This window comes from Drosophila takahashii, chromosome 3L, assembly GCF_030179915.1.
Source record: "Drosophila takahashii strain IR98-3 E-12201 chromosome 3L, DtakHiC1v2, whole genome shotgun sequence".
Taxonomy (NCBI): Eukaryota; Metazoa; Arthropoda; class Insecta; order Diptera; family Drosophilidae; genus Drosophila; species Drosophila takahashii.
The window spans coordinates 26,362,113-26,386,584 of record NC_091680.1 but is presented as its reverse complement, the minus strand read 5'-3'; the positions used below and the strand labels follow the sequence as shown (position 1 = coordinate 26,386,584).

Genomic DNA, 24,472 nt, shown 5'->3' with positions numbered 1-24,472 from the left:
AAAATTGTTACTGTATGCAAAAAAAAGCAAATATTCTTAAAAAAAAAACGTTCACGAACTCGGCACAATCATTACGAATAATTTAAAAAAAAAATTAAGAATATCGATCAAATAGTTCTTGTGCAATCGTGGTCACCGCAAGCCGCTATAAAAAAAAAAGGGTTCCGAGAGAATTGCCATAACTTTGTAAATTATTCATATATTTTCAAGATCAAACGCTTGTTGTTTCGATAAAAACATGTACTATCAAAAAATAATAACTTCAGTTTCATAAAATAATTGCTACACACCTGAAAAAAATCCAAAGTTCCCTCATTTTTTTTCGCTCAAAAAGGTATATAACCCCTTAAGAACTGGCATTTCTGTCATTTCGTTGGCCCCAAATTGAGCTTGCGTTTGTAGATTATCTTTGAAAGAGGCCGCGGAACGGCACTTGAAATGTTTGCTTTCTCGCCTGCCAACTTCATCAGCGGCTTCTTGTCCAACTTTGTTTGTTAACCAATTTGCAACGAAACTGAACCAAGCTGAACCCAATGGAGCTGGAGACTCTACCATCAATCACAGAAGTATCATTCGACTAGCTCAGAACGAATCTTTCAGTCGGCCTCTGGCTCTTTAAACAAAATTAAACTTTGAACAAAAGCATTTTTCAAGCATTTCCTTAAGCGTTTCGCTCAAGTTTCATTAGGCAAAGCAAACTTTTAGCTCAGGGAAATATATAGAGTGGGAAAAGAGAAAAAAGGGATGGATAACAAAAGGTAGCCATAAGGCTCGTGGGCAGCCTTTTCATTATGCGAACAACTCGGGTGGAGCAGAGCGCCTAAAAGTGCTCTTTATTAAACCTCAATTTGATATTTATGCTCTGCGTTTTAATTAAATTTTTAAACATTTATTTGCCGCAACAGAAATCCCGAAATTCTGATTTATTTTCCCCGATATATATACTCGGATACATTGTTGTTACTTTAATTGAAATTCCTTTTTTCATTGCCTTATTTTCCCCACAGATTTTTTATTTCGCTAAGCCATAATTATATTTCTGGCCAGCTCAAATCCAATAAGCATTATGACTTGCCGCTTTATCCGTGCCCTCAAGGCATCGTTTGTCCTGCCCTCCGCCCAAAATCCGCCCCACATACTCCCACCCCCACTTTGCCCTGGAAAATTTAATGTACTGCCCATATTTTGTCTCTAAAAATTGCCGGGAGGAAAAACTTTTCGGGCTGCCTTAAATTTTATGGCCTCAACGACTGTCGCGCTAAATATCCTTGCTCCTGGCGCAACTCTCTTGCCCTCCTGCCCTTCTGGGAGCTCATTTTGCAATGGGAAACATTTTTGTCGCTTTATTGAATTAAAAATTCAAAATTTGCCTTGGCAAGGCAATTTCTTTCCCCACTCGACGGCATCGACAGCCTCCCCTTGCCCCCGGCCCATCATTAAATTAATAAATTAAAATGGAAAGCACTTTGTTTCAGACTCCATTTTAGAGCTGCGGAGAAGGACGCTCTGCATTCTCCTCTTTGGGACACAAAAGCGATGAAATTATTAATTTATGTCATTTACTTACTTGGCGCTGTAACATTTTTAAATTAGCCCCGACGTTCGATCAAAATGAACGGAAGAGATTTTCTAACGCTTTATAATTGGAATTGAGTGCTGTTCCCTGCAAAGCTCATTAGGGCTCTAAGTTAGTTGGAGTCGGATATTATCGTGGACTAAAATAACCAGTGATAAATATTTATGGTCAAGTTTTAAAATTAAATTTAAATTATTTCCAAACTAAATTTTATTATTTTACGTTTGAGCTCTAAAATATATTTTTTTAATAAACCTTATAAGTTAAAGTTTTTGTAACTTTTTGAGTTCTATATATTTCCTGTTTTGCCCCACTGTTTTTGACATCGGAAACTTCCTTCGGGGCGAATGTCTGCGTCTTCCTGCTCCTTAATAGATTTTGTATTTTGATTGATTGCCTCGCTTATTCAATTGTGTTTGTTGTACCCCCACACCTCTTTTTCCCTTTCCCTCCGCTAAACCAGTCAGGCCAACCTCCCATCTCCTACCCACCACCCCCTGGGGCACAAAGTCGCGTCTGCCTTGGCTTATGAAGCGTGTGATTGCTTTACTTACAGCTTCGCTTCTAAGTTGGTCTGGTCTGACAGGATTTAACTGCATTATTAGTTAAATCTGTAGCATAAATTTCAATATCGATGCGGCAACCTCATCCTTTTCCCAGCCCGTTCCCCGGGGCTTTTTGTGTGGGTGGGTGGTGATGGTGGTTGGGGGGGCAACCTAAATGAATTTTAATGCCTTTTAAAGCGACTTTCATATGCTGACTGGGTTCATGTTCTAGTTGCTGTTGCTGTTCTTGTTGTTGTTGCGAAACCATACTAGGCACCCAGTGTGTGTGGCTTAGACTTGCACTGTCAGATACTTTTCGAAGTGCACTGTTGCATAAAAGCCGAGAACGAAAAGCTCTCGTTCGCTCGCTACCCCCAATCATCAACCCAACGCCCAACTTTTACGTCAGCTACCATGTAAGCTAATACCAGTCGAAAAATTTGAAATCGGCCACGCCTCTCAGGGAGTATCCCGATGACATTTGACCGACAAAATGTTTGAAACCAAAGGTGTAGGTGGGTCAAAGAGGAGGGAGACCGACGGAGAGGGAAGGGTATTGAGATGCCAAGAGTTGGACTTTTCGAGTTCCCAAAATATTTTCGCAATTCCCCACTGTTGTTGCAACGAACTTGCTGCAGGCTGCAGAGACTTCAGCTGCAACATCCTGTGCCAGTGCTTCGCTTCTAATTAGCGCCAGGATAACGAGATCGGTCAGTTATATTCAATTAGCTAATTAATGGCACAGCCTGGAGGGGTTTCCTCTTGGCTTTAATTGATTTTGGCTTGAAATCCCAGACTTGAGATTACTAGAGGGTTACTTGTGGTGGCATTGCAACATGATAACATTTCAATCGAACTCCAATTTGTATACAATTGAAAGGGAGTATTAAGTCTTGTAAGCCAATCATTCAGTGATTAATTCTGTGCGAGATCAAGTTCTTTTATATTTTTTGTAATTATAATTTTCCTAAACATTTTCTAGATACCAACAATTTGAACGTACTTATCCTCATTAATGGGAATTTAAATTGTTGTCTATTTTTTGCCAACTTGAATTCTATCTCCATTATACTTCACCTATATACAGATAGCTCAAGAACTTTGTTGTATTCAATGGGAAACAAATCTTGTTGAAGAAATTAACGCCGCCTTTGATGGCTGATGTCTGGCGATGATGATGAAGATGAAAGATAATGATGATGATGGCACGCCAAATCGCATTTCATGCTTTGGCATAATCATCTTTGGGTGCTAAAAAGGCGAATGCCCCCTGAAGAGAGGTGCAAACGGGGTGAGAGGTAGGGGGGTCCATGTAATTTATGCGACTTGCAACGGTGCCTTCCGCTACTGCAACAACAAAACAAACAAAGATAGAAACAAACATCGCCTGGGCCATATTTTCAGTCGGTTGTTGTTTTTTTCTCCCTATTTTTCTAGTTTTTCTCCTCTTGTTTTTAATAAGATTTCTTCAAGCAGACGATGACGATGTCTCAAGACAGGTGTACATGCCACACAGGTGCAAGTCCATATGTTTCTCTGTGCGTGTGTTGCCTCTTTGCTTTTTTTTTTTTTTTTTTGCGTGGCAACATTTGTAATGTTTCGCCCCGTTGACGTCGTCGGCGTTAATAAAGATGCGCCTCCATCTTGGACCTAAGCCCGCTGAGCTGCAGCAGAAGCTAGGTGGCGTCTGTACTCACTTGTCTATGGGTGGCCTACTTAATTTATGAGACGCGAGAATTCGTTGCACTACAGAAAAGAAAAAGGAAGACGCGCAGGGGGCATACACAGTGCAATTTGTAATTAGTGCAGGGTGCAGAGCGTAAATCTGCAGCCAAAGAAAATGTATCTGGCAGATACTTAGTGCCTCGCAGGCGACAACCAGCAACAACGGAACGGAACGGAACAGCGCAGATAATTTGCAGAAAGCCATGGCAAACATCGTGTGATTGACCGCGTTAGGGCAAATAAATGGGGAGCCAAGGCAGGGAGGGGAGCGGAAATGGGTAATTTTTCACAGGGTCAAAGGTGCGGAATCGGAGGAGGTAAATGGGAATCGGTAGGAAAACTTAATGAAAAATCCTTTGGAATGCCGTCAGGGGAGTCGATGACATTCTAGCTTGGGATACCTACATATCAAAAAACCTTTTAATGTGCAAAAACCTGACACCAATCACACAGCTAGTTTCAAAAACATTCGGTATTAAATGTAGGGAAAATTAAATAAAAAAGATTAAAGATTTGGTAATGCATTTTTCAACTTCTCCGCCATTTTCTGTTAAAAACTATATTGCATAATTTTATGTGGCACAGCTATTCCAATCAAACATATTCAATTCAAAAAATGTAATATTTATACAGTTGCCAGCGACTACTGTTCGCAAAACCTCATTACATTCAGAGATTAATTACCCCTTTTGAAAAAAAACTCCCTTAGTAAGCATTCCTTCATTTCTGCACACAAGCTTTTAAATCGCAAATAGTTGTCAGTTTACTACCCCCGAAACGTTGAACCGCACTAAATCCGTCCGAAAAGTCAAATTATAAACATGAATTGCGGACAATTCGGCTGCAGTGAGTGGCCTCATTAAAGTTATTATCAGGATGCCGAGCAGACTGTTGGTGAACTTTTTGCTGACACTGTGCGTATGGCCGGGGCAGCCACAACAAAGAGCTGCCAGGGGTATTTTAATGTCGAAAAGAGGGGCTGGAGCTCGAAATGATTTGGACCGACTGGCGGAATGGAAATGTAAATGCACAATAAAGTAGAAGGATTAAGGATTATGTCACAACCACACACTCAGATACACGAATGAAGAAGTGGGGTTGGATGATACACAGAGAGACAATGCAACAAACAATGACAAGAGTGACAAAAATGTTGGCACAGGTTTTTCCTTCAGCATGTTATACTTTTTCATTCTGCCCAGCATCCTTTATCATCCATCCTCGTGTGGATGATGATGACGGCGATGTGGACATGTGCTTTGTCAAAGGGAAAGACAAAACGATGATATATATGACATAGCCAGAAGCAAACGCACTGGCACATGCAAAATATTTTGATACTTAAATGTCAGGCAATGCGAAGTGACATTTAATTAGACTGTCCCAAACTGATGACCGGGTCAAAAACATGACCAAAGAAGGCCCCTAAAAATGGGAACACAAATATTTGGAGAGCCTTGTTCAGACAAAGGATATAACCTCCGGAGTCAGCTTTTGTATTTGAGCTAATCAAATCTAAATTCAAGTCTCCTGTGACAACCTTTTTGAAAAGTCGTCTCCTACTTGGAATGCACTTTAGGCACTCTAAATAGAAATGTTTAATTTACTCGCACTGATTTATTTATTAATCCGGCAGTTTAGTTTTAGTCATTAAAAGGGAATTGACGTGAGGAGCTGTCCCTCCTAAATATGCAAATCCCTTACCCAACATGAAGGGAAGCTTAGGCAACAGATTGTAAAGGGACCGGTCATAAGCCAAAGTAATTGGAAATTAAATTGGGGGATTTCCGAGAGTGGAAGTGACAGCCACGTGACAATCAAAGTCATAACCCACTCACGACTCACGTACTCATTGCTAGCTTTTTGGATCCGATGGCTGCTCCCCGTTGATGGCCAATAATTGCTTTATCATGGCGGACTGACTGGCGGAGAATATCATTTTACCATTAATAGAGGGTCGGAGGAGAATCCTGCTCGTGCTGAAATGGAAAACTATACAATACATATAGAAATATGCTGTAATAGGCATAGAACAAGATTGCTTTGCCTTGTGTGCGGGGGATAGAGGTCTGTGGTTATGGCATATAGTAATTTTAATAGGTCATCATATTAAGGGATTCCCGGGCAATTCGTTTGCTTTCTGGTTATGGTTATAGTTGTTATTGCAGGGCGGGGGCGCTTTGTTTGTGTATCGATTGTGTGGCAACGGATGCTGTGTGCTGCCGCCCCCTTTCTACCCGTGTTCCCCCCATTTCTCTGCATGGTTATTGGCCATTTGCCCACGCGATGACATGTGCGTTTAATTGCGTTTTACTTATTTGACACAAATTAATATGGCAGTGCTCGTTGGCTCCACCCTTTCCGAATGTCCGTGTCGAATCCACATAAGTATGCTATAATTTTCCCCTAAACTCTGTTCTCGGGTAATTAAATATTTCTGCAACACTTGCGGCGGCAAAAGGAAGGAAAAACGTTAGAGAAATACCTCTTTGAGGAGGGCAGGGAAAAGCAACGAGCTTTCCAAGAGGAAACCCTTCAAGTGGGAAATCTTTTAAAGTTCTCTGGGACTGTGTGTGAGTGGCAGTCACCGCATCATAAATCAAGTTATGACGACCTGACGAGAAGCTGGAATCATGGCCGAAATGTTATTAAGTGCAGCCGAGGGACCAAAGCGAGAGACCCAGAACTCGAGCCCTAGAATGTCGAGCAATCCAAAAACCCTTGACCACTTTCAACTCGCAAGTTTGCTCGAGTATTTTGCGTTATTAATATTAATATTATTACAAGAGACGACACAAGTTTTTGTATGTGCTGGGTGGTACAGGCTACAGGCCGTGTGTGTACACATAATTATGCAATTTAATGAGTTTTCTCTTTGCTGTCGCAGCCCTCGGGCTACTCTACCTTCAGAGAGATATGGCGCCCCGCCCACAACTCCAGCCCCTTTGCTAGGACAGCTGCACATGTGCATAATTAATTTGAAAAATTAATTCTATATAAAGGAGTTTTTGCAGAGTTTTCAGATGAACGAGTTTAGCCTTGTCTTGTTGAGATCGAAAAGCTGAATAATATTTTTATTGGAATACTGGAATATAGTACGAAAAATGTTATCTATTGAAAAGAGTTCCTTTTCTTCTTTAGGTAATGCCAAAATAGGTAGAAAAACCTGGCAAGCCATACTTTTTCGCAGAGATGCGAAAATTCCAGCAACAGCCAAGGTGAGCAGTGTAACGAAAATGTTGTTAAAGGCAGATGACGGCGGCGACGATGATGATGATGCGGTTGACTTTGCCACAACAGCGCCGTCGTCGGCAACGACAACTTGACATGGGAGCCGAGGCCGGTGACTAGAAAAGACAGCCGGGGTGAAAGCCAAAGCCTCCTTGCTGCAGCCTCCTCCGCCTGCCGTTGATGTTTGTTTGGAGCCCCAGCCGAAGTGCCTTCTCTCATTTTCCCTTGGCTGCCATAAACGGAACGAAAACTCCTCACGACGGCGATGAAATTGACGTATAAAGTCAACGGCGTCAACAAAGTCGCTCGTCTCCCTTTCTCCAACTCATCGCTGAACACATGACAGCACTTTTGAGGCATGTGTGTGTCACGTTCAGCATTTAGCATTTATTGTGTCTGTGTATTTGTTTTCTTTTTTTTCTGAGATGGCCCAAAATTGAATTGAAAAACTTGCCGAAAGGTGCCTAGGAGAGATCTTCCAGTTATGGGAGCTCCGAAGTAGACTACGCTTTTTGTTGCTTCGCTATATTAAACCATAAGTTGCTGTACCGCTCTGCCAGAATTTTGAATTGAATTGAAATGGCTGAGTATGTAAATGAGTTTGAGAACGTAGTTTATGTCTGGGTTACTCCTATTTGCCAACTTTGATGAAGTTGGCTTGGCAAAGGAAAGAATGGCAGAGGATGGATGAGCAGATTCTTTGTGATTTGTGGCTTTGTTTTTCTCTCTCTCAGGAAATTAGAAATCTTTTCACCCAGCCAGAGTTCCCATCTCCGCCGTCCTCAGTGTGTGCGTGTGGAAAGCCAAAGAAAATTAGAAAGCAAACTGGTTTGGCTGCCATTACAGACATTGGCATTTATATGTCGAGTTAATTAAAAGAAAACTAGTTATGCTAGTACTGCCTGCTGCTCCTGCTCCTCCTGCTCCGCCAAGGAAAAGTCATTAAAAAGTAGGAAAGAAGTCGGAGACGCAGCCAGGGTTGTCTGTCAGAAAGTGCGTATGATTGATAATGAGTTGAAGCTCGGAAGCGAAAGAAGGAGTAGGATGAGCCGAAAGGAAGGAGCTCTGGTGAGACATCTTCATTTTTCTCCGCTCATCCTGTCTGGGCAATGCGAAGAATGCACATTTCTTGCAACGGAACTTATTATTTTATTGCACTCGGCTCGGACACTTGCTTCCCCCTTCCCGTTCGGTCCTTTCCTTACACAATCCCCTATTGTGTGCAACCAGAACTGTCATTGTTGTCCTGCCAGCTCCTGCTGGGTAACTCCTCCTCGTCCTCCTCCTCCGCGGCATCCGTCTCCGACCTTCAACTGCGGTATTCCCCGGTGTGCAACCTTAAGACATCGCTGCGGGCGTTCCCCAGTGCCGAGCAATAGATATTAACATGGGTTGCTTCGGCGGTCGGAATGGGAGGAGAGAAGAAACTGACTGGCTTCCAATGGTGGCTCCATTGTCATACCTGTAGGTGCAATTTACATATTTCCAGCCCAGTTAGGGAATGGGATATTCACGTGGGCAGACCAGGATGAGGCTAGAAATGTAATTTCTAATTTACTTTCATCTTTGATGCGGGCAGATGGTAAAAGCCGGTGAAAGGGTTCTGAGAATATAAGTCCTGTAATTATACATTCATGACAATTTTGATTTAAAGGACCACACCACTTGCTTCCTGACAAAAAGTTCCGACAAGATTCCATTGAAAATGCGATAAAGATTCCATTTGTTAGGTCCGTTTAAGCTTTAAACTTAGTTCGGATAAAGGGTAAGCATTTTTTTTATGACTTGCCTACTGCAGTACCGGAATAATTTAAATATTTAAGAACTATTAGATTCTTTGGTCTGGTCTGTGGATAACTATGCTTTGACGGCTCTTCAATTTGCATAGACAGCATCGTAGTTGGCTGCCATTAATCACCACTTTCTCTGCTTCTGCTGGCCTCTCGAATAGGAGGAGAGTAACCTCTGTCCGCCTCACCAGGACATTCAAATTAGGAGTGGCCATGGCCCAGGTTTTTATTTTTTTTGCCTGTTATCCTGTCAAATGTTAAGTGCAGCAGATTCAGACAAATTATGCGCATTTTTGGTGGAGAGTCTAAGCTTCAGAATAGTATTCCTCCCGTTTTCTGGCTTTTTCTGTCTAGGTGAGCTGAGCCACCGTTACATGGGGAATTAGTGCGCATAATTTCATAAACAACTCTGCCATCAAGAATCCCCGATGGGCAGGGGGAAGGGTAGGGTGTGGAGCCGAGGGAAATGACAGGAAGCTTTTGGTAGTCATCGCGTTGGTCGCTGCGCAAATATTTCTTGTGCCCCCCGGGAATGATTTTTGCCTGATGCTGATGCTGCCGGCAACACTCGTACATATCCGTACACATGCATATGTACACGGGGTACATCGAGTTATGCTGGGAATTTGAGGCAAGGAGGCTGGGAAGGAGGCAGCGAAAAATGTGTACGAGTATCTGTACTAAATTGCATATGAAGTGATTTCAAGCGTAAGAAATGTCCCAGCAACAACAGCGGCAGTACATCAATATTATATGTACAGATATATTCACGAGTACATACACATGTGAGCCGCAGCGTTTGGAATATGCGGAAAAACTTGGCGCAGGTTCAAAAAAAAAAATCACAAAAAATATGGGAAAGAAGAATTTCATATCAAAATTACAAACAGGCCCAGGACAGGGGCCAACTCTCTGCCAGCAGAATGTGGATGATGAACGAGTCCGGTTGGGACCCCCATCTCGTCCCCATTGTTGCTCTTCAGCTCGGCCAAAAGTGCCGGAAGTCGTGAACTCTGCATGGGAATGTGATTAAATGCATTGCTGGCACTTTGTGCATAAAACTAATTTGGCTAATTTCATGATTTATTGGGCCGAGTGGAAAATTAAACATTTTTAAATGGCAAATTAAATTTTATGAATGCATTTTGAAATGATTTATGCACGTCAAACTAACCATTTTTATTTCATTTCTCTTTCTCTTTGCAGCTTAGGCACCCAATAAATATACATCTCTAAATGAATCAGCTAAGCAACAGTATTTTTGCTCAACAATAAATTTACGAAAACTCTCAAGGCAGAAGGAAATATTTTCATAGCCGTGATTATTTGTTGCATTTGAATAAAAAACACTGAAGATACGAGCAGCAAGGAGAACGCAGCGAGCTTAAGCCAACAACGTAGTACGACTAGCAAAAGACACCACCAATTTAATTTTATCTAGAAAAGCATACAATACCGCAAGCAAAGTAGCCAAAATCTCTATATGTATAGTACGTTTATCGGTCATTTATGATTGATATATAGCAAAGTTATATTTACAAAACCCACACACATAACCGGAAAGAGAGCCCAGAAAAAGACAGACAAAACCACTGCTGCGATACAGACCGCTGAGTACGGTCAGATCCAGATACATTTTCATCTAAACCGAGTTCAGACAAAGGCAGCAAAATAGATACCATGGAAGACAATAACACGAGCAGCAGTGCGGGCGGTGCGTCCATTAAACACGAGGATCCATCGGTGACACTCACAATAAGGCTGATTATGCAAGGAAAGGTAAGTTGGAAAACATATATTAAATCGTTACAATTAGGAATATAGAACATTAAGTGAAGAATCACAAAATTTAAAGAAGACGTACAAAAATCGGGTTTTCTCAATTGGTGATCCTAACTTTGTCAGAGACACTATGAAAATTACTTTGGGAAAAACGAGGACAGATCTGATAAAAGTCATTCCCTCAAGGGATCCCTCTTTACGACCCCACCCACTTTGGATCGATTGTAATTGTCTATTAAAATGTGAACGCTTTTATGCACACCATTGAGTTCTGACATCTTAAATATTTATAGACCTCTTTTTTCAATTCGCAAAAAAATCAATAACGAGGATGGGGGCGCAGAATGAGACGGCAAACAAAAAGCAAAATGGCCAGAGCAAACATTAATGAAAAAAATTACAAATTAACGCGTGCATTTTGTATGCAAATTAAAATTAAATACGCGCCACGTCACGCATTATTCCATCGCATTTAAGGTAAATGAAATGGCGCAGTGAGAGGAAGTTGCAGGGGAGTCAAAGAATATGTCTGTATATGAATCAAGCAAAAACCACTCCGAACGATGTAAAAAATAGTGACGAACAAAAGTTATGTTTTTTGAGGAAAAATTATTTTACATTTCTCGAAATAAATAGACTTAAATTAATGTATTCGACACGCTACGGTAAAGTTGATTTTAGAAATAAAATTTTTATTAGAGTTGCAACCAATTTCGTACCATTCGACTGACTATTATGGTAAACAATTGATAAATTTTAGAGATCAGTACACTTTGTTACACACAAAAAAATTTGCTTGGTAAAATTGACCAACAAAGATAGTTACGTAACTATTAAAATAGTTACGTGTATTTTGTTTTTGCTTTGGGTGTGTGTCTTTGCTAATTGTGTGTGTTTTGTTGTTGTGGAATAACTATTTACTTAGTAGAATTGACAATTTTGCTGGTTGGGGCCTGTTTGACAATTATTACAGTTGATTTTACCAAGTTTTTTTTTGAGTGTAGCTTACATTTAATAAATTAAATTTTTTACTTTAACCTTCTTGTTTCCTGAACTAATCGATTTATTATCAAAATTTGTAAAAAAAAACCCAATACCTTTCGATTGGCATAAATGGAACTTGTTTTGATTAATTTTTGCGGCTATATATTTTGGTCTCCTCACGCACACTCCCGGTGCGATTTGTCACTATGTGGACTGCCGTTCATAATAATATGAGTACGTAGAGATATAAATACAGGGCCATAAAAATGAGACGAAGCAAGGCATCGGCTATTAAACAATCATTACTGCTCCCAGATATGAGTAATAAAAAACAAAAACAAATAAAATACACCAATTTATAAATTGTTTTCATTGCGTACAATAACAAAAGTCGTACATACATTCATATTGTATGTAAATGGTGTATAGGGCAACTGACAGGTAGCACCAGCGGCTTATATAGCATAGCAAATCAGCCTGCGGGACAACGGGTTAAACCAGTCGCAAAAAGATGGCATATAAAAAATTAAATATTAAATATTTGCCTGCACAGAATTAACCACAAATCGAGGACAGGAGCGTATTGTGTGCGGCTTTAATCAGGAGAAATGTTTTGATAGCAATTTACCAGCACAAACACCCCGAGGCAGTTAAATTTGAACTAAATACAGAAATTTTTCTCAAAAAAAGGAATAATAGATTCATTTAAATATGTGCAATCATCTTTAATCGATGTATGATTTTGGGAATTAAATAATGATTGGGGCCTTTCTAGACTGAATAAATTATTAGCTAACCGTTTTTCAATAGCCGTCACTTCCATTACCTCCCCAACCACTTTAACCCAGCAAAGATATTGTTTTCCATTGAACTGCAGCCTCTTTATTTCAGACAGTGATTCACGGCAGCCGAAGTAGTCAAGATAAAAGCGGCATTAAACAAAGAGATAAAAAACCGACACTAAATAGCTGCTTATTTATTTAATAACAGTCAACAGCCATTAAAAACTATTATTCAACGACATTAGCCGCCAACAACAAACCAGAAAAGGCTGTCACGCAAATCCGCAGCGTCGTTGTTGCTTCTCGAGTTGAGTTAAGATGCGATGCGATGAGAGGCTTGCCACTTGAGAGATGTTAGCCAGCAGATGGGGAGCTGGTGAGGCTTCGACTTCCGAGCACGTGTTGGACTGGCAAAGCTGTCATTTATCTTTTTAGCCTTATTCCCGCCTATTGGCGACAGAAAAAGCCGATTTGCAGCTTCAGATTTGCCCAGGCATCGATTTAATTATAAATTTGGTCGTTGTTGAATATTATTTTTAAACCACAAGCAATTGAAAGGCCGGGACAGGTGCAGATAAGGCGACAAGCCAGTGCAACGAGGCGAGCGGTGGGGGCTCTTTACATGATGTGTAGTTGAAAATTGGCAAAAAGGCCAGAAATATGTTTAGACGCGACAATTTATGGCACATATAGGGACCAAATAGACAAAGAAATCAAAATTAAGCCAAAATGGAGAAGGGGTGCCGATGGGGAAGTGTCTTTCTAGCAGAGATATGGCTACCTGGTGCGGATTCCCGCCGCCGATCACGGATCTCATGAATAATTGCGCACTTTTTGGCTTTAGCACAATATGTCAGCGAGAAAGGCGTCTGTGCAGGAATAAATATTGTGTAAATGCAAATTCTGCACATTTTCTGGGATTTTCTTTTTCTTGCGAACGCAAGGATTCGGCAATAAATTCCCAAGACACTTTTGTACGGCGCCGACGGACTAAGGCTGTCGTTTGTTGTTGTTGGTCTTTTGATCGATAGTTATAGATTAGCATGATTTATGCGATTTTTCAACAGCGCGCAGATGTGAATAAATTTGAAGCCCAATGCAAATCATGTGGCGAGCAAGAAAAGAGAAACGTCAGCAGCGGCAAATAAACAGCCAACTACTGTCAACTGAGTTGGCATAAAATTGAATTAAACACAAATCTCGACATCCGTATCGGTGTTGTTTAATTGTCTCTAAAGAGTGAGAACTGGTTTGAGGTAGGTTGAGATGAGAATTAACTAATGTAAAGTTGGGATAGGTTTAGTAAATTTTAAAATATCAAGTGGTTAAAGACATCGCGTTGCAATGAAAATAATTTAGGTATTTATTGTGGAAGGCCGGACGGAAAAGATCGACTCGTCTAGTGATGCTGATAAAGAATTTAAATACTTTTTAGGGGTCGTAAATGTCGCCTTTAGTGCGTTGCAAACTTCCGACTGAAATCATTAAGCCCTCTGCTAGGGTATAAAAATCAAGAGGAGTTTAATAATATTGAATGTGCAAATAACTCAATTGCTGTGTGATTAATCCGACTCATCATCGCATAAATCTGCAAGCCGATCGTAATTGCAATTATTCAGTAATGGAATATTAAATAAAAAATCTCTTTCGGTGGATACAGTCAACGACATGTTACGAGCTGGCAGGGAGTGGTGCAAGGCCATCGCCAAAGCCAAATAGTCATTGTTACCCAAGTATTTTTGATATTTTCCTGCGTCTCTAATTAACTTTAGCTTATTAGTTTCATGCCGAAAGTCGCATTCGCTCCCTGGGTCTGAGTCAGAGTCACAAAGTCACAGTTGCAGCCGCGTCCAAAGTCGTGATGCAGTTAATTAATTTATGAAAAATGAAAACAGAAACGGGGGAAAAACAAACAACTTTGCCATGCAATCGAGCGATAGAGTGCGCACAAAAAAAACACCTTTTTCCTTTGTTTTGGGCCCCGCAGTTGAGTTTTTTCTGTTCACCTTTTTATTTCTTGGCAGCCATCCGCAAATTGCATAGAAAAGAAACCAAAATGTGGGTTGCTCTCTCGCCTAGAATTGTCAGGGCAGTAGACAGAGATATTTGTTGCAGTTGTTCTTATTTTTGAATCATGCATTTTTAATTAGTGAAATTGCACGACGCCGACGACGGCACCTTTATGCGAATTTTCATCGCAGTCTGCCACATTTCCCAAGCAGTTGTCTAATTTTAATTAACTATTTTTCGAAGCGTCCGACTGTAGGGCATGCTTGTGTAATGGATTTAAGGGGTGGCAATGCACCTAGCCTAATATTTCCGATGACGTTTTTAGTGCTTATTAGTTGGTTTATGTTTTTCCAATTCAATTACTTAGAATCCCATGCCAGCATTTCCCGCCAGAGTGCATTTCAGTGCCCCTTCGCCTGCAGGAGACATTTCTCATTCGTCCGTGCGTTGTTTTCGTTATTTAATCAAATTAAAAATTTGCCACTTGCTGCGTGGCATGGCCCTGTCCTGCATCTGGCCCTGGCAAATTGTAAATAATTTAATTGTACAATTTTTTGCGTTTCGCCTGCCAGCAACACAACGGCCAAAAATACGAAATAAAAAGTTTGCAGGGCGACAAATGCGCTGCATGATTTATTCGATGGGATGGGGCAGGGGCGGAGGAGGAGGAGGAGGAGGGGCGGCACATGTGTGCCACAGCAGGCCATATGTGAGCACCCCCCCGCCCCTTTGTCAGATTGCATTTTCCAACATTTGTTGCAAGTTTTTCTTGCATTTTTCCTTTGCCGAGCAGCTCCCATAAATGGTTCTCACGGTTTTGCAATTGCTGTCAGAGATTTTTTGCTGCTGATGGTGTTGTTAGTGCGGCTGCTGTTTTCTTTGTTGCTGCAATTCATTTATTTTTGTACAATTTTCAACGCCGCCACACATTAAAACCAAAATCCGCAAAAGATCGGAAAAGGGGAAAAACATGAAACAAGTCATGCTACTCGAACTTTTTTGGGTTGTTGTCTGAGCTGAAGCCAAAGCCAAAGGCAAAGCTGAAGCCGCGTTTGTTTTCTTTTCTCTTTTCTCCGTCTTTTTACTGTCTGCTCCACTAACATCAAAAACTCTTTTCCCCAACTTCCCCATTCAGTTGCTTTTGTTGTGGCCCACAATTAGCGTTGTCCATTCTTTGGACCTCAACTTTAATGCGTTTTCAGTTATTGTTTGCTTTTTTTTCCTCTGATGGCCATTGTTATTGCCATAATCTTCAGAGCAGTCCATGTTTCGTCTTATAGTGATAAATGGAACTAGCCAAATTTTGCGCTTGGCTGGATATTGTGTGGGAAAATACAAAGAGAAGTGCACAAGCACTTTAAGATGTGTTTGCTGATCTATATTTCATGATTATGCAACCAGGGGATAGTCAAAGTTTAAAATGGTATGATATCATTATTTGATATTTTTATGTAGGTTTGCTTATATATTCTCAATAGATTTGATTTACAAAATCCTATTTAGATTTACCCATACTCCTGCCAACTGTTTTCATACTGGTTCTAAGTAACATTTTTTGAATAACATTCGTTTCAGTCCTATTCCATTTTTCTCACCCTACATTGTTATTTCAAGGCTTATATTTACAAAGGGCCAACCGACTTGCAATAATCCCTTGTGGAAAACAAAGCGAAATCAATAACAACGAACAATCAGAACTTATTTCCTGACCACAGAACGGAATGTTGGCATTCTGAAGCGGCCGCCTGCATGTCAACTTTTCCTATGCATATTTTATGCAAGCAATCCAAACCGAACAAGCTGTGTGGACCGGACCAAACCCAAAACATTCAACAAAAGGCAGTCGAAAATGTTCCAGCTGGACCGCAAAGTGTTTTTTGCATACGAAAATCGCACGCATGTGGAAATCGGAAAATGCGAAAATGCCAAATGCGATTGTTCATTGTTGCAGGAGTTGTGCGGAGGAATGCTGTGAATTTAATTGCCGGCAGGGAAAACAGCAGGGGATTGGGATTGGGAATGGGTGGGTAAAGTGGGCAAAGGCCAAATCAATGCAATCAAGTGAAAGTCCCGATTTTCGCTCGATTCACTGTAATGAAACGGCGGGGGATCGAGCAATGTCAGGCAGATAGATCCGATTTATGCAAATTGCGCAAACTTCTGAACGGAACCGAACTGGCTCGCAGTCGCAGCGAGATAATTGAATGGAAGCAGCGGGCTGTTGGAGGGAATCGGGGTGGACATCAGTGCCGCTTTTGGCCACATTATTAATGATGATGAGGCCTAGGCGCTGATGAGCAGCCATCAACCTGAATGGTTATGAGGGACCCGAAAGTGCGTACTCTCTGGGCCGCGCTACACTTAGATACCACTTACGCAGATACAATTTATATCTGTCCAAGTCTGTGGCAGCAAAGTTGTTCTATAAATTACACTGGTTGTCGAGAAATTCGTCTATGAGTGCAGACAGGCGTAAAAACGCATCTGAGTTGGGGTCGCTGCCGTTCAACGATAATTACGCCAATAATTATGCCAATTCGCTATGACATTTGTGTACAATAAATATCTAGGCAGCCGAATAAACTGGCCTGCAGCTATTGCGCTCTCGTGGGCATAAATATTCAGGCAAAGAGTGGCCAGAATGCAAGCACCGCATAAAAATTCGGATACTGTCAGGGGAGGAGGGCAGATTTTCCTCGCACATTGTTTTGCCCAGTTTGCATTTTGTCTGGCAAGCTGCCCGCACCAAGATGTATTTGTTGGGCTCTGGGTGCGCTCTCTTCGTCTGGCACAATGGATTGCTGCACTTTGGATTTGCGAAGGTTGTTCTATGGTTTATGGCCAGAAAATTGAATGGCTCCGAGTGGCAACATTTTCATGTTAAAATAAATAAATCCAAATAAATTGTTTGAAATCTAAGTGGGGTAGCAAAAAAATATATAGAAATTAAGATGGCCATCCTTAGAGAGTAAATGTTTTTGAGACAAAAAATACCATAAACTAAAAACTAAGTTATGAATATTTATTTCCGAAAAAACATTTAAATTGAGATATTTATGGGGCCTGTAAAATCATTACCTGTATTTGAATATCTACATTTAGATTACAAGCTCTTCTTTATTTAATTTAATTATAATGCAGAGCAATGCATTAAGCTTTTATCTTAATGATGGATGAAAAAGTCCCTTATTGAAATTGATTGATATATTGATTACCCCGCTAGGTGGGGATCAAAAGCGTGAGGTAAAACAATGGCTGGAGACCTCTTCACCATTCCCACTTTGTAGTTCCTGCCTTTATGCTCTCCGCTTTCATTTTTCGCAATGGTTTTCCGTTTTAAACTCAGTTACTGGCTGTGGCAGTGCTGATATTTACAATCAATTAAAACGCGTAAAACGCGCTGGCCGCAAATTTCATTACGTGCGACAGTTCGCAGCGGCGACAGGCGACTGACTGTGAAAGGGAAATGGGTTCGCTTCGGGCTTGGATCTGGGTATGGGTATGGGTTTTTTGGTTGCCACTGTGGGTGATGCGGGGTGTGGCGCGTGTGAATTGCTTTTTGTGGCAATTAAATATGCAAAAGTAGTTACACACACACGATGCCTCTCTCTACTGTATGCTCCGGCATAATATCACTTAATATTTAATCGAATTTGAGCATCGTCTCTGACAGTGTCAGGCAAAAGAAAAAACGAAATTCGCTTAAAGTGTTTTCGATGTCCGTAGAGGGTGGCAAGTTGATGGCCACGAACAAGATACATCTTAAGAGCATTTAAAAGTTACTTTGCATCATGTTTTCCAACTAAAAGACTAACGATATTTTCTGTACTTTGTTTCTTTGCAGGAAGTTGGTAGTATTATTGGTAAAAAGGGTGAAATTGTCAACAGATTTCGTGAAGAGGTAAGCCCACTCATTCCCAAAAGCATACTGAGAACCCACCAGCTAATTCTGCTATTCCTCCTCAGTCTGGTGCCAAAATCAACATTTCGGATGGGTCATGCCCGGAACGTATTGTGACTGTGTCTGGTACAACTAACGCAATCTTTTCGGCATTTACGCTCATTACAAAGAAGTTCGAAGAGGTATGTGTGCGGTACAACCGGGAAGTCCCTATAGTAATCCCCAAGACCCAAACCTCTCCGGTTCACATTACTAACTTCTGACCCGTTTCAGTGGTGCTCGCAGTTCAATGATGTAGGCAAAGTTGGCAAAACTCAAATACCCATTCGATTGATTGTGCCCGCCAGTCAATGTGGATCGTTAATTGGTAAGTCGATTGCAGATATCGAGAGTCTTCAATACTAATGCTATTTATTCACACTGGGCGCAGGCAAGAGTGGATCGAAGATCAAGGAAATTCGCCAGACCACGGGCTGCTCCATCCAGGTGGCTAGTGAGATGCTGCCCAATTCGACAGAGCGAGCGGTTACCTTGAGCGGCAGTGCCGAGCAGATCACCCAGTGCATCTATCAGATATGTCTTGTCATGTTGGAGGTGAGTCTCTGCCTATTATCCTGGAAAACTTATCTAACTTAGCTGAAAGCTTTATATTTTTAATAGTATTAAATTTATATTAAACTTAATCAAGTTGGAAAAGTTTGTTTGTATCCCGTTGCATCAGGCTGGACTAAATATTTATTTTTTTTTTTCAACAGTCCCCGCCACGCGGTGCTACCATCCCGTACCGACCAAAACCGCAGGTTACTGGTCCTGTCATCCTGGCCAATGGACAGGCCTTTACCATTCAAGGAAACTACGCAGTGCCCACACAAGAGGTATGTAGGCGGAGCGTCTGGTCGATTTCTTACCCAGAAAACCAGGCTAAACGTGTTGTTAAGATCAGTGAACAGTGTTGTGTACTCTATTGCCAGCCACTGCAGCTATATCTCTCGCTCTGTCTCTATCTTAACCGACCCCACATAAGCCCAGCTAAACAATATTGTATCTATCTGATTTTGCCCCGAACTAGCCCAACTATCTTTTTGGTTATTGCGCGTCTTCACTTTCTGTTTATCCTCTTAATATTTCTTCAGTTCATGTCACTCTATTTCTCTGTCTATATCTTGTGTTTCTGCCGAATATCCAGCTCCCCCTGCTCGTTTCTATAGACCCCGATTATAATTTGCGACACAGTCCACGAGTCCTTCCCCTCTTTCTCCGTAAACTCTTCACTTGGAGACCCCGGTAGCTGTCCAGAGAAGACCCTCCTAAGATTTGTGACCCGTTTTTGACCTTTCTGAACCCAACCTCTCAATCTACTGTACCGATCACCGTTACCGTTACCGATTCCGAAACCGATACCGATTACCGCTCCCTATCGTCGTACCCATGAGATTCATCTATTTTCAAGTCCAAGTGGTGACCCCGATCAGTGAACTAATGTGTTAACAAACTTTACAGCCATCGAATCGACGATAATAATTAACGAAACAATTTTTAAATAAACTTTAAATATGTATTTTTGTTTTGTTTTTAGTTTCTTTTGCACTCTCTTCTCTCAGGTTAAGAGCGTGTGGCTGCGAGGAGAGTGCGTGCGCGATCGGTCTCTCTCTCAGTCTGCCCCGGCACCTGTCTCTGTCTCACTGCGAGAGTCTCCGGGAATCTTCGATCTCCGAGAATCGAATCCGCAGCATCCTGAGGGGAGAATCGTTGGGTTTCTTCCGCCTCAGAGAAAAGTGTTGAAGGCGTGGCGAGGCGAGGCGAGTGAGTTCGTGTGAAAAAAGGCTCGCTGGGAGCGGGGGCTAGAACTCTCTCTCTTCACTCTCTGCTCAGTCTCTCTGTGTCTCTAAGTTCTGTTCTGAAGAGGGCTCGCTGGCAGCGTTTGTGAAGAAGTATGTTCAAGCTACACTAGTCCACCTCTCTCTCCAAACCCATCTACATACATATATCCATCATATCTATCCAGCCCAAAAGTAAACATCTATTAATCAAATACCTCGACACACAACAAGACCCACAAAATATTAAACTCCTACTTGAGTGCCAGCTAAACTAATCGTATCGTATCGAATATTGAATATTTCGAAACTATATATTATTATATACACTTATTTGCCAACGTCCTGCGTTCTCTCGAAAACTTTCCTGATTATTATGTAGTACAGTCCATCATTAAAATTTAGCTTTCTGTTCAACGGATAAATCCAATCAACGAAGCCCACCACATAAATAAATAAAAAGTCAACTGACACATTTAGATGCGTTTTCACCAGAACAACAATGCAATTAGCAATTATAACAACAGCAGACTGCTCCAATACCATCCTGACGGGCCCTCACATCTCACACTCACCAAATACTTCCTCACCACTCTCTCTATCCGTATCAATAAATATTGTTTATAACTCTGTTAAAAGTCCTATACCAAAATTGAATTTTTGCCTCTAACAGAACCACAGGAAACAGCAAACAACAGCCAAAACAAACAGCAAACAAAATCTATTCAGTCCAATTCAATTCAGCCCCAGTACAGTCAGTCCAGTACAGTACAGTACAGTACAGCACAGTAAAGTTCAGTTCAGTTCTCCGCCCTTCAGAGCCCCCCTCGCCAGCCATTGCCCCAACGAAAAATAAAAGTTTCTCAAAACTAAAACAGACCAAGTTTTTGTTGTCGCATCAAATTCAATTAATGTCCAGAAAAAATTTAATAAATCAAAAACTAGTTCTACCATCCATTGCGATCTATCTCTCTCTGTCTCTCTCCCGCAAATCGCTCTCTCTCTCTCACTCTCCACTTCCCGGTCTCGTTATTGTCGGTGTGGTTTACAATTCGTTAGCCTAATGCAGCGTGTAGTACGTAAAACCCCCACAGTTGTCAATTTTGCTCGCAATGGGTACAGTTTTCAGGGCTAACTTTTTGAGTTGCGGTAAAAATGTGTTTCTATACAAAGTTATCCTGATCTTAGAGTACCCAATGTGTTATTATTTTTCCATGGCAGTCCAGTCTTTTGGCAACTGTATCTCCACTTGCGCTAATCTGTCGGCATTAGTCCTACATTCTAAGAATCCTCCATGATGTTGTATGCCCCTGAAAACCCTTGTTCCCTTGAGCCCTGAAACCGCCCCATTCTTCTCTCTCCCTCCTCTTAGATGTCATCGTTTGTTTTTAGTATGTCATCCTCCCGGTATCATTTAAACTTTGTTCTGCGATGCAACGAACCCCGTTGAGAATCCCCGCCTTCACACCAGAAACTTGCACACACGTCTCAAAAGCTTTCTCCAAGAGTTTCTCTAGCGATACGTCTATATTTAAACATGTATCTGATAAGCTTACATCTCTCCATAGCAACTACAAAGTTAAGATCTTAATCAACTTGCTCTGAAAGACATTTATTCGTGGTATACAATTTTCGTTCTTCTACTTTTCTTTCTTCCTTGGCCATATATTTTGAATCGCAAAAAAAAAAAAACACTACAACAAAATTGTAACTCCACACACGCACACCAAACACACACAACTGTAATGATCAATCAATCAATCAATCGAACGTAGACCTGTCCAGTATTTCCACTTGCCCTGGCTACCGGCGGTCTACATGCTGGTATCTCAGGCTTGGCGGATCCTTTGTTAAAGGGGGCACATTTACAAGGAGCGATACCAGCACACCACCATCACCTACAGCAAATGCCCGATGTGAGTTTTTAGCTATCGATGCAATTCGGTTCAAGAACACGAATATATCCTCCAGACTCTTGAAAGAAACTGTACTCGTTTAACCTATATATTCAAACGCAACATGCCCCAGTATCCGACTCCGCCAGGCAGAGCATGATGACGTACCGCTCCCTCCCCCAACACCTGCCTGCACTATCAAGAATACCTCCATAAAGCACTCAGAAAAAAATGTACAGTTCACTCCAAAACTTTCTAAGTTTTAGGAAATTATCGATGAAATTTGTATAGGAACAATCTTAACCCATTTGGGGTTGTTAGATAATTTTATAAAAGTACACTGTGCTTCTTATTTGTTAAATTAAAATACAGTTTATTTTAACACCATTATAAAGAAATAGAAGTTTTTATAATTTATGATATCATACAAAACAACTTTCAAAGCTCCTAGATCCGGCGAAACCAACTTTTTTATCGGTGTAACCAAAAATATTTTTTTCTGAGTGTAAATAGTTGTGTTCGTATGTTGCTGTTGTATTTCTACCCGCCGTAGCCACCTCCTTAGTAGCCCCAAGTTCCGGTTTTTGTAGCTTGTATACCCAGTTTACTACCTTTGGCATTTCTTTTACGATTCCCCGACGGCGCAACCGATGGCGGCATTTCAATGACATTACCATTGGGCCAACTGCAGCTCCTGGTCCAAGTCCAGTTCCCTGAAGTCGTTGCCGCCACAAAGTCGTTGGCCGAAGTCACACTAAAAATCAGACCGAGGGGACTTGGAATCCAAGGACCAAAGAAAACCCTTCATCCCAGCCAAAAGTCATCGAAAAATGACTTTATGGTTCCCCCCTCCACTTTTCTAACTAATGCTAAAGTTTTCCGTAGTTTTGGAAAATTGTTTCAACTTGTTTTCTATCTGTATCTGTGTGTTTTTGCCCTATGTATGTGTTGTGTGTGCTTGGCAAGAAGTGTTTGTTAATATGCCAACACACACAAGTTTTTATGACAGTTTTTCCTAGATAATCCATTGTAGTTTTCCCCTATCCGCTCCCCTCTGTCTCTGTCACTGAACTTTTTATTGAGTTGCAATTCATTTTTGGGTCATAAAATATTTCCATAGCGCATGTTTTATTTGTTTCATTTGAATTTCGTATTGCATTTTGATAAATATTTCAGTTCTTGTTTCCTAAGCTCTCACACAAACACAAAGTTATGCAACCCCCACCCAGACACACAAACACCGAGATGCATCGCCCACTCACATATGCACACAGAAATAAAAGCACACAAAGCATTTCAATATTGTATGATTTATATGAGATTTTCTCGAACCCTTTTTTTTGTGCGCTCCTTTCTAGTGTATCATCTGCCACCATTTCCCTTTCCCCCCTTAGCTGCATTCAGATGCAATTATTCGAAACATATTTGCAAGTGTTGCATTTGATTTGATTAATTTATAGAGCGCGTGCATAGACCCCATCTCCCAACCCCCAAAGTCACCCCCATTTCTTCACCCTTTCGAGTCCTAGTTTACATGCACGTATACGTACGTGCGTGTCAGTGTGTGTATGTTATTTGCTGTAGGTGTTATTGGTGAAAAGAGAAACAAAAAAAGACTTGAGAATGAATTGAATTTTGGTTCAAGGAAGGACAACCTAACCCAGATTTAGGAAAATATTAAAAGGGAAATCACTTAGAAAAGCATTTAAAGTCATGTAAAAACATCAAAGATATTATAATGCAGGATTAAGTTAGTTATTTGAGAAGAGCTCAAGCTTAAGCTTTCCCCTAGGTGTATCCCTTGTAAATCTATTCAATGTGTCAACTTTCTCTCTCTACCTCTGTCCATCCATCTCTGTACCTATATATTTTGTAAAGTCAACTTGTAACTTATCAACTCAGTAAACCAAAAAAACACACACAATTAAAACGTTCGACAGCGGAAACACATCAGCTTACACTGCACAAAAATACTTACACACACTCATTGCCGAACCCCTGGCTCATGTACAAAGCGAACTACGATCCCCACCACAATTCACTCGATGGTGTATGTTAAAAGAGCTGAAGATGGAGTATAATCTTGAATCCCGTTTGCTTTTGCCTATTGCATTCTGTTATTGTAACTATTTGTTTTGGTGCTTTTGCGTTTCCGTTTCCGTTTCTACTCCTGTTTCCGTTTCCGTTCCAATCCTTCCCCTTTGTTATGTTCCATCTGCGTTACCTGTTACTGGAAGTTGACGCGCGTTGTGTTGTGATCTTGTGATCTCTCCCCTCCCCCGAAAACAGACCCAGCCCCCCAGATAAATAGATGATAACTAACCCAACTGTATACATACACACACACCTTAACCCACGAAGCCCCTGAAGCCCAAGGAAGACGGTGAAACCTGAATCTAATCCAATCTAATGCCTTTCGTTCTCTCGTCCCGCT

The 24,472-nt window shown here is 41.2% G+C and overlaps 1 protein-coding gene across 21 annotated transcripts in view; it reads left to right on the top strand.

The window, feature by feature from the left end:
• The window catches only part of mub (poly(rC)-binding protein mub), a 55,738-nt gene that overhangs the window by 19,813 nt on the left and 11,453 nt on the right, over nucleotides 1–24,472 (top strand). For 9 of the 21 annotated variants that reach the window (XM_017157974.3, XM_017157965.3, XM_070215787.1 and 6 more), the window contains exons 2-8: nucleotides 10,074–10,646; nucleotides 18,270–18,326; nucleotides 18,392–18,508; nucleotides 18,600–18,693; nucleotides 18,757–18,920; nucleotides 19,082–19,201; nucleotides 21,919–22,059. In XM_017157974.3, the coding sequence (XP_017013463.1) occupies nucleotides 10,548–10,646; nucleotides 18,270–18,326; nucleotides 18,392–18,508; nucleotides 18,600–18,693; nucleotides 18,757–18,920; nucleotides 19,082–19,201; nucleotides 21,919–22,059 (792 nt within the window). In that variant the 5' untranslated portion in view covers nucleotides 10,074–10,547. The remainder of the gene's footprint in view (nucleotides 1–10,073; nucleotides 10,647–18,269; nucleotides 18,327–18,391; nucleotides 18,509–18,599; nucleotides 18,694–18,756; nucleotides 18,921–19,081; nucleotides 19,202–21,918; nucleotides 22,060–24,472) is intronic. The other 12 variants (XM_017158001.3, XM_017157993.3, XM_017157984.3 and 9 more) reach the window with 3 other exon arrangements.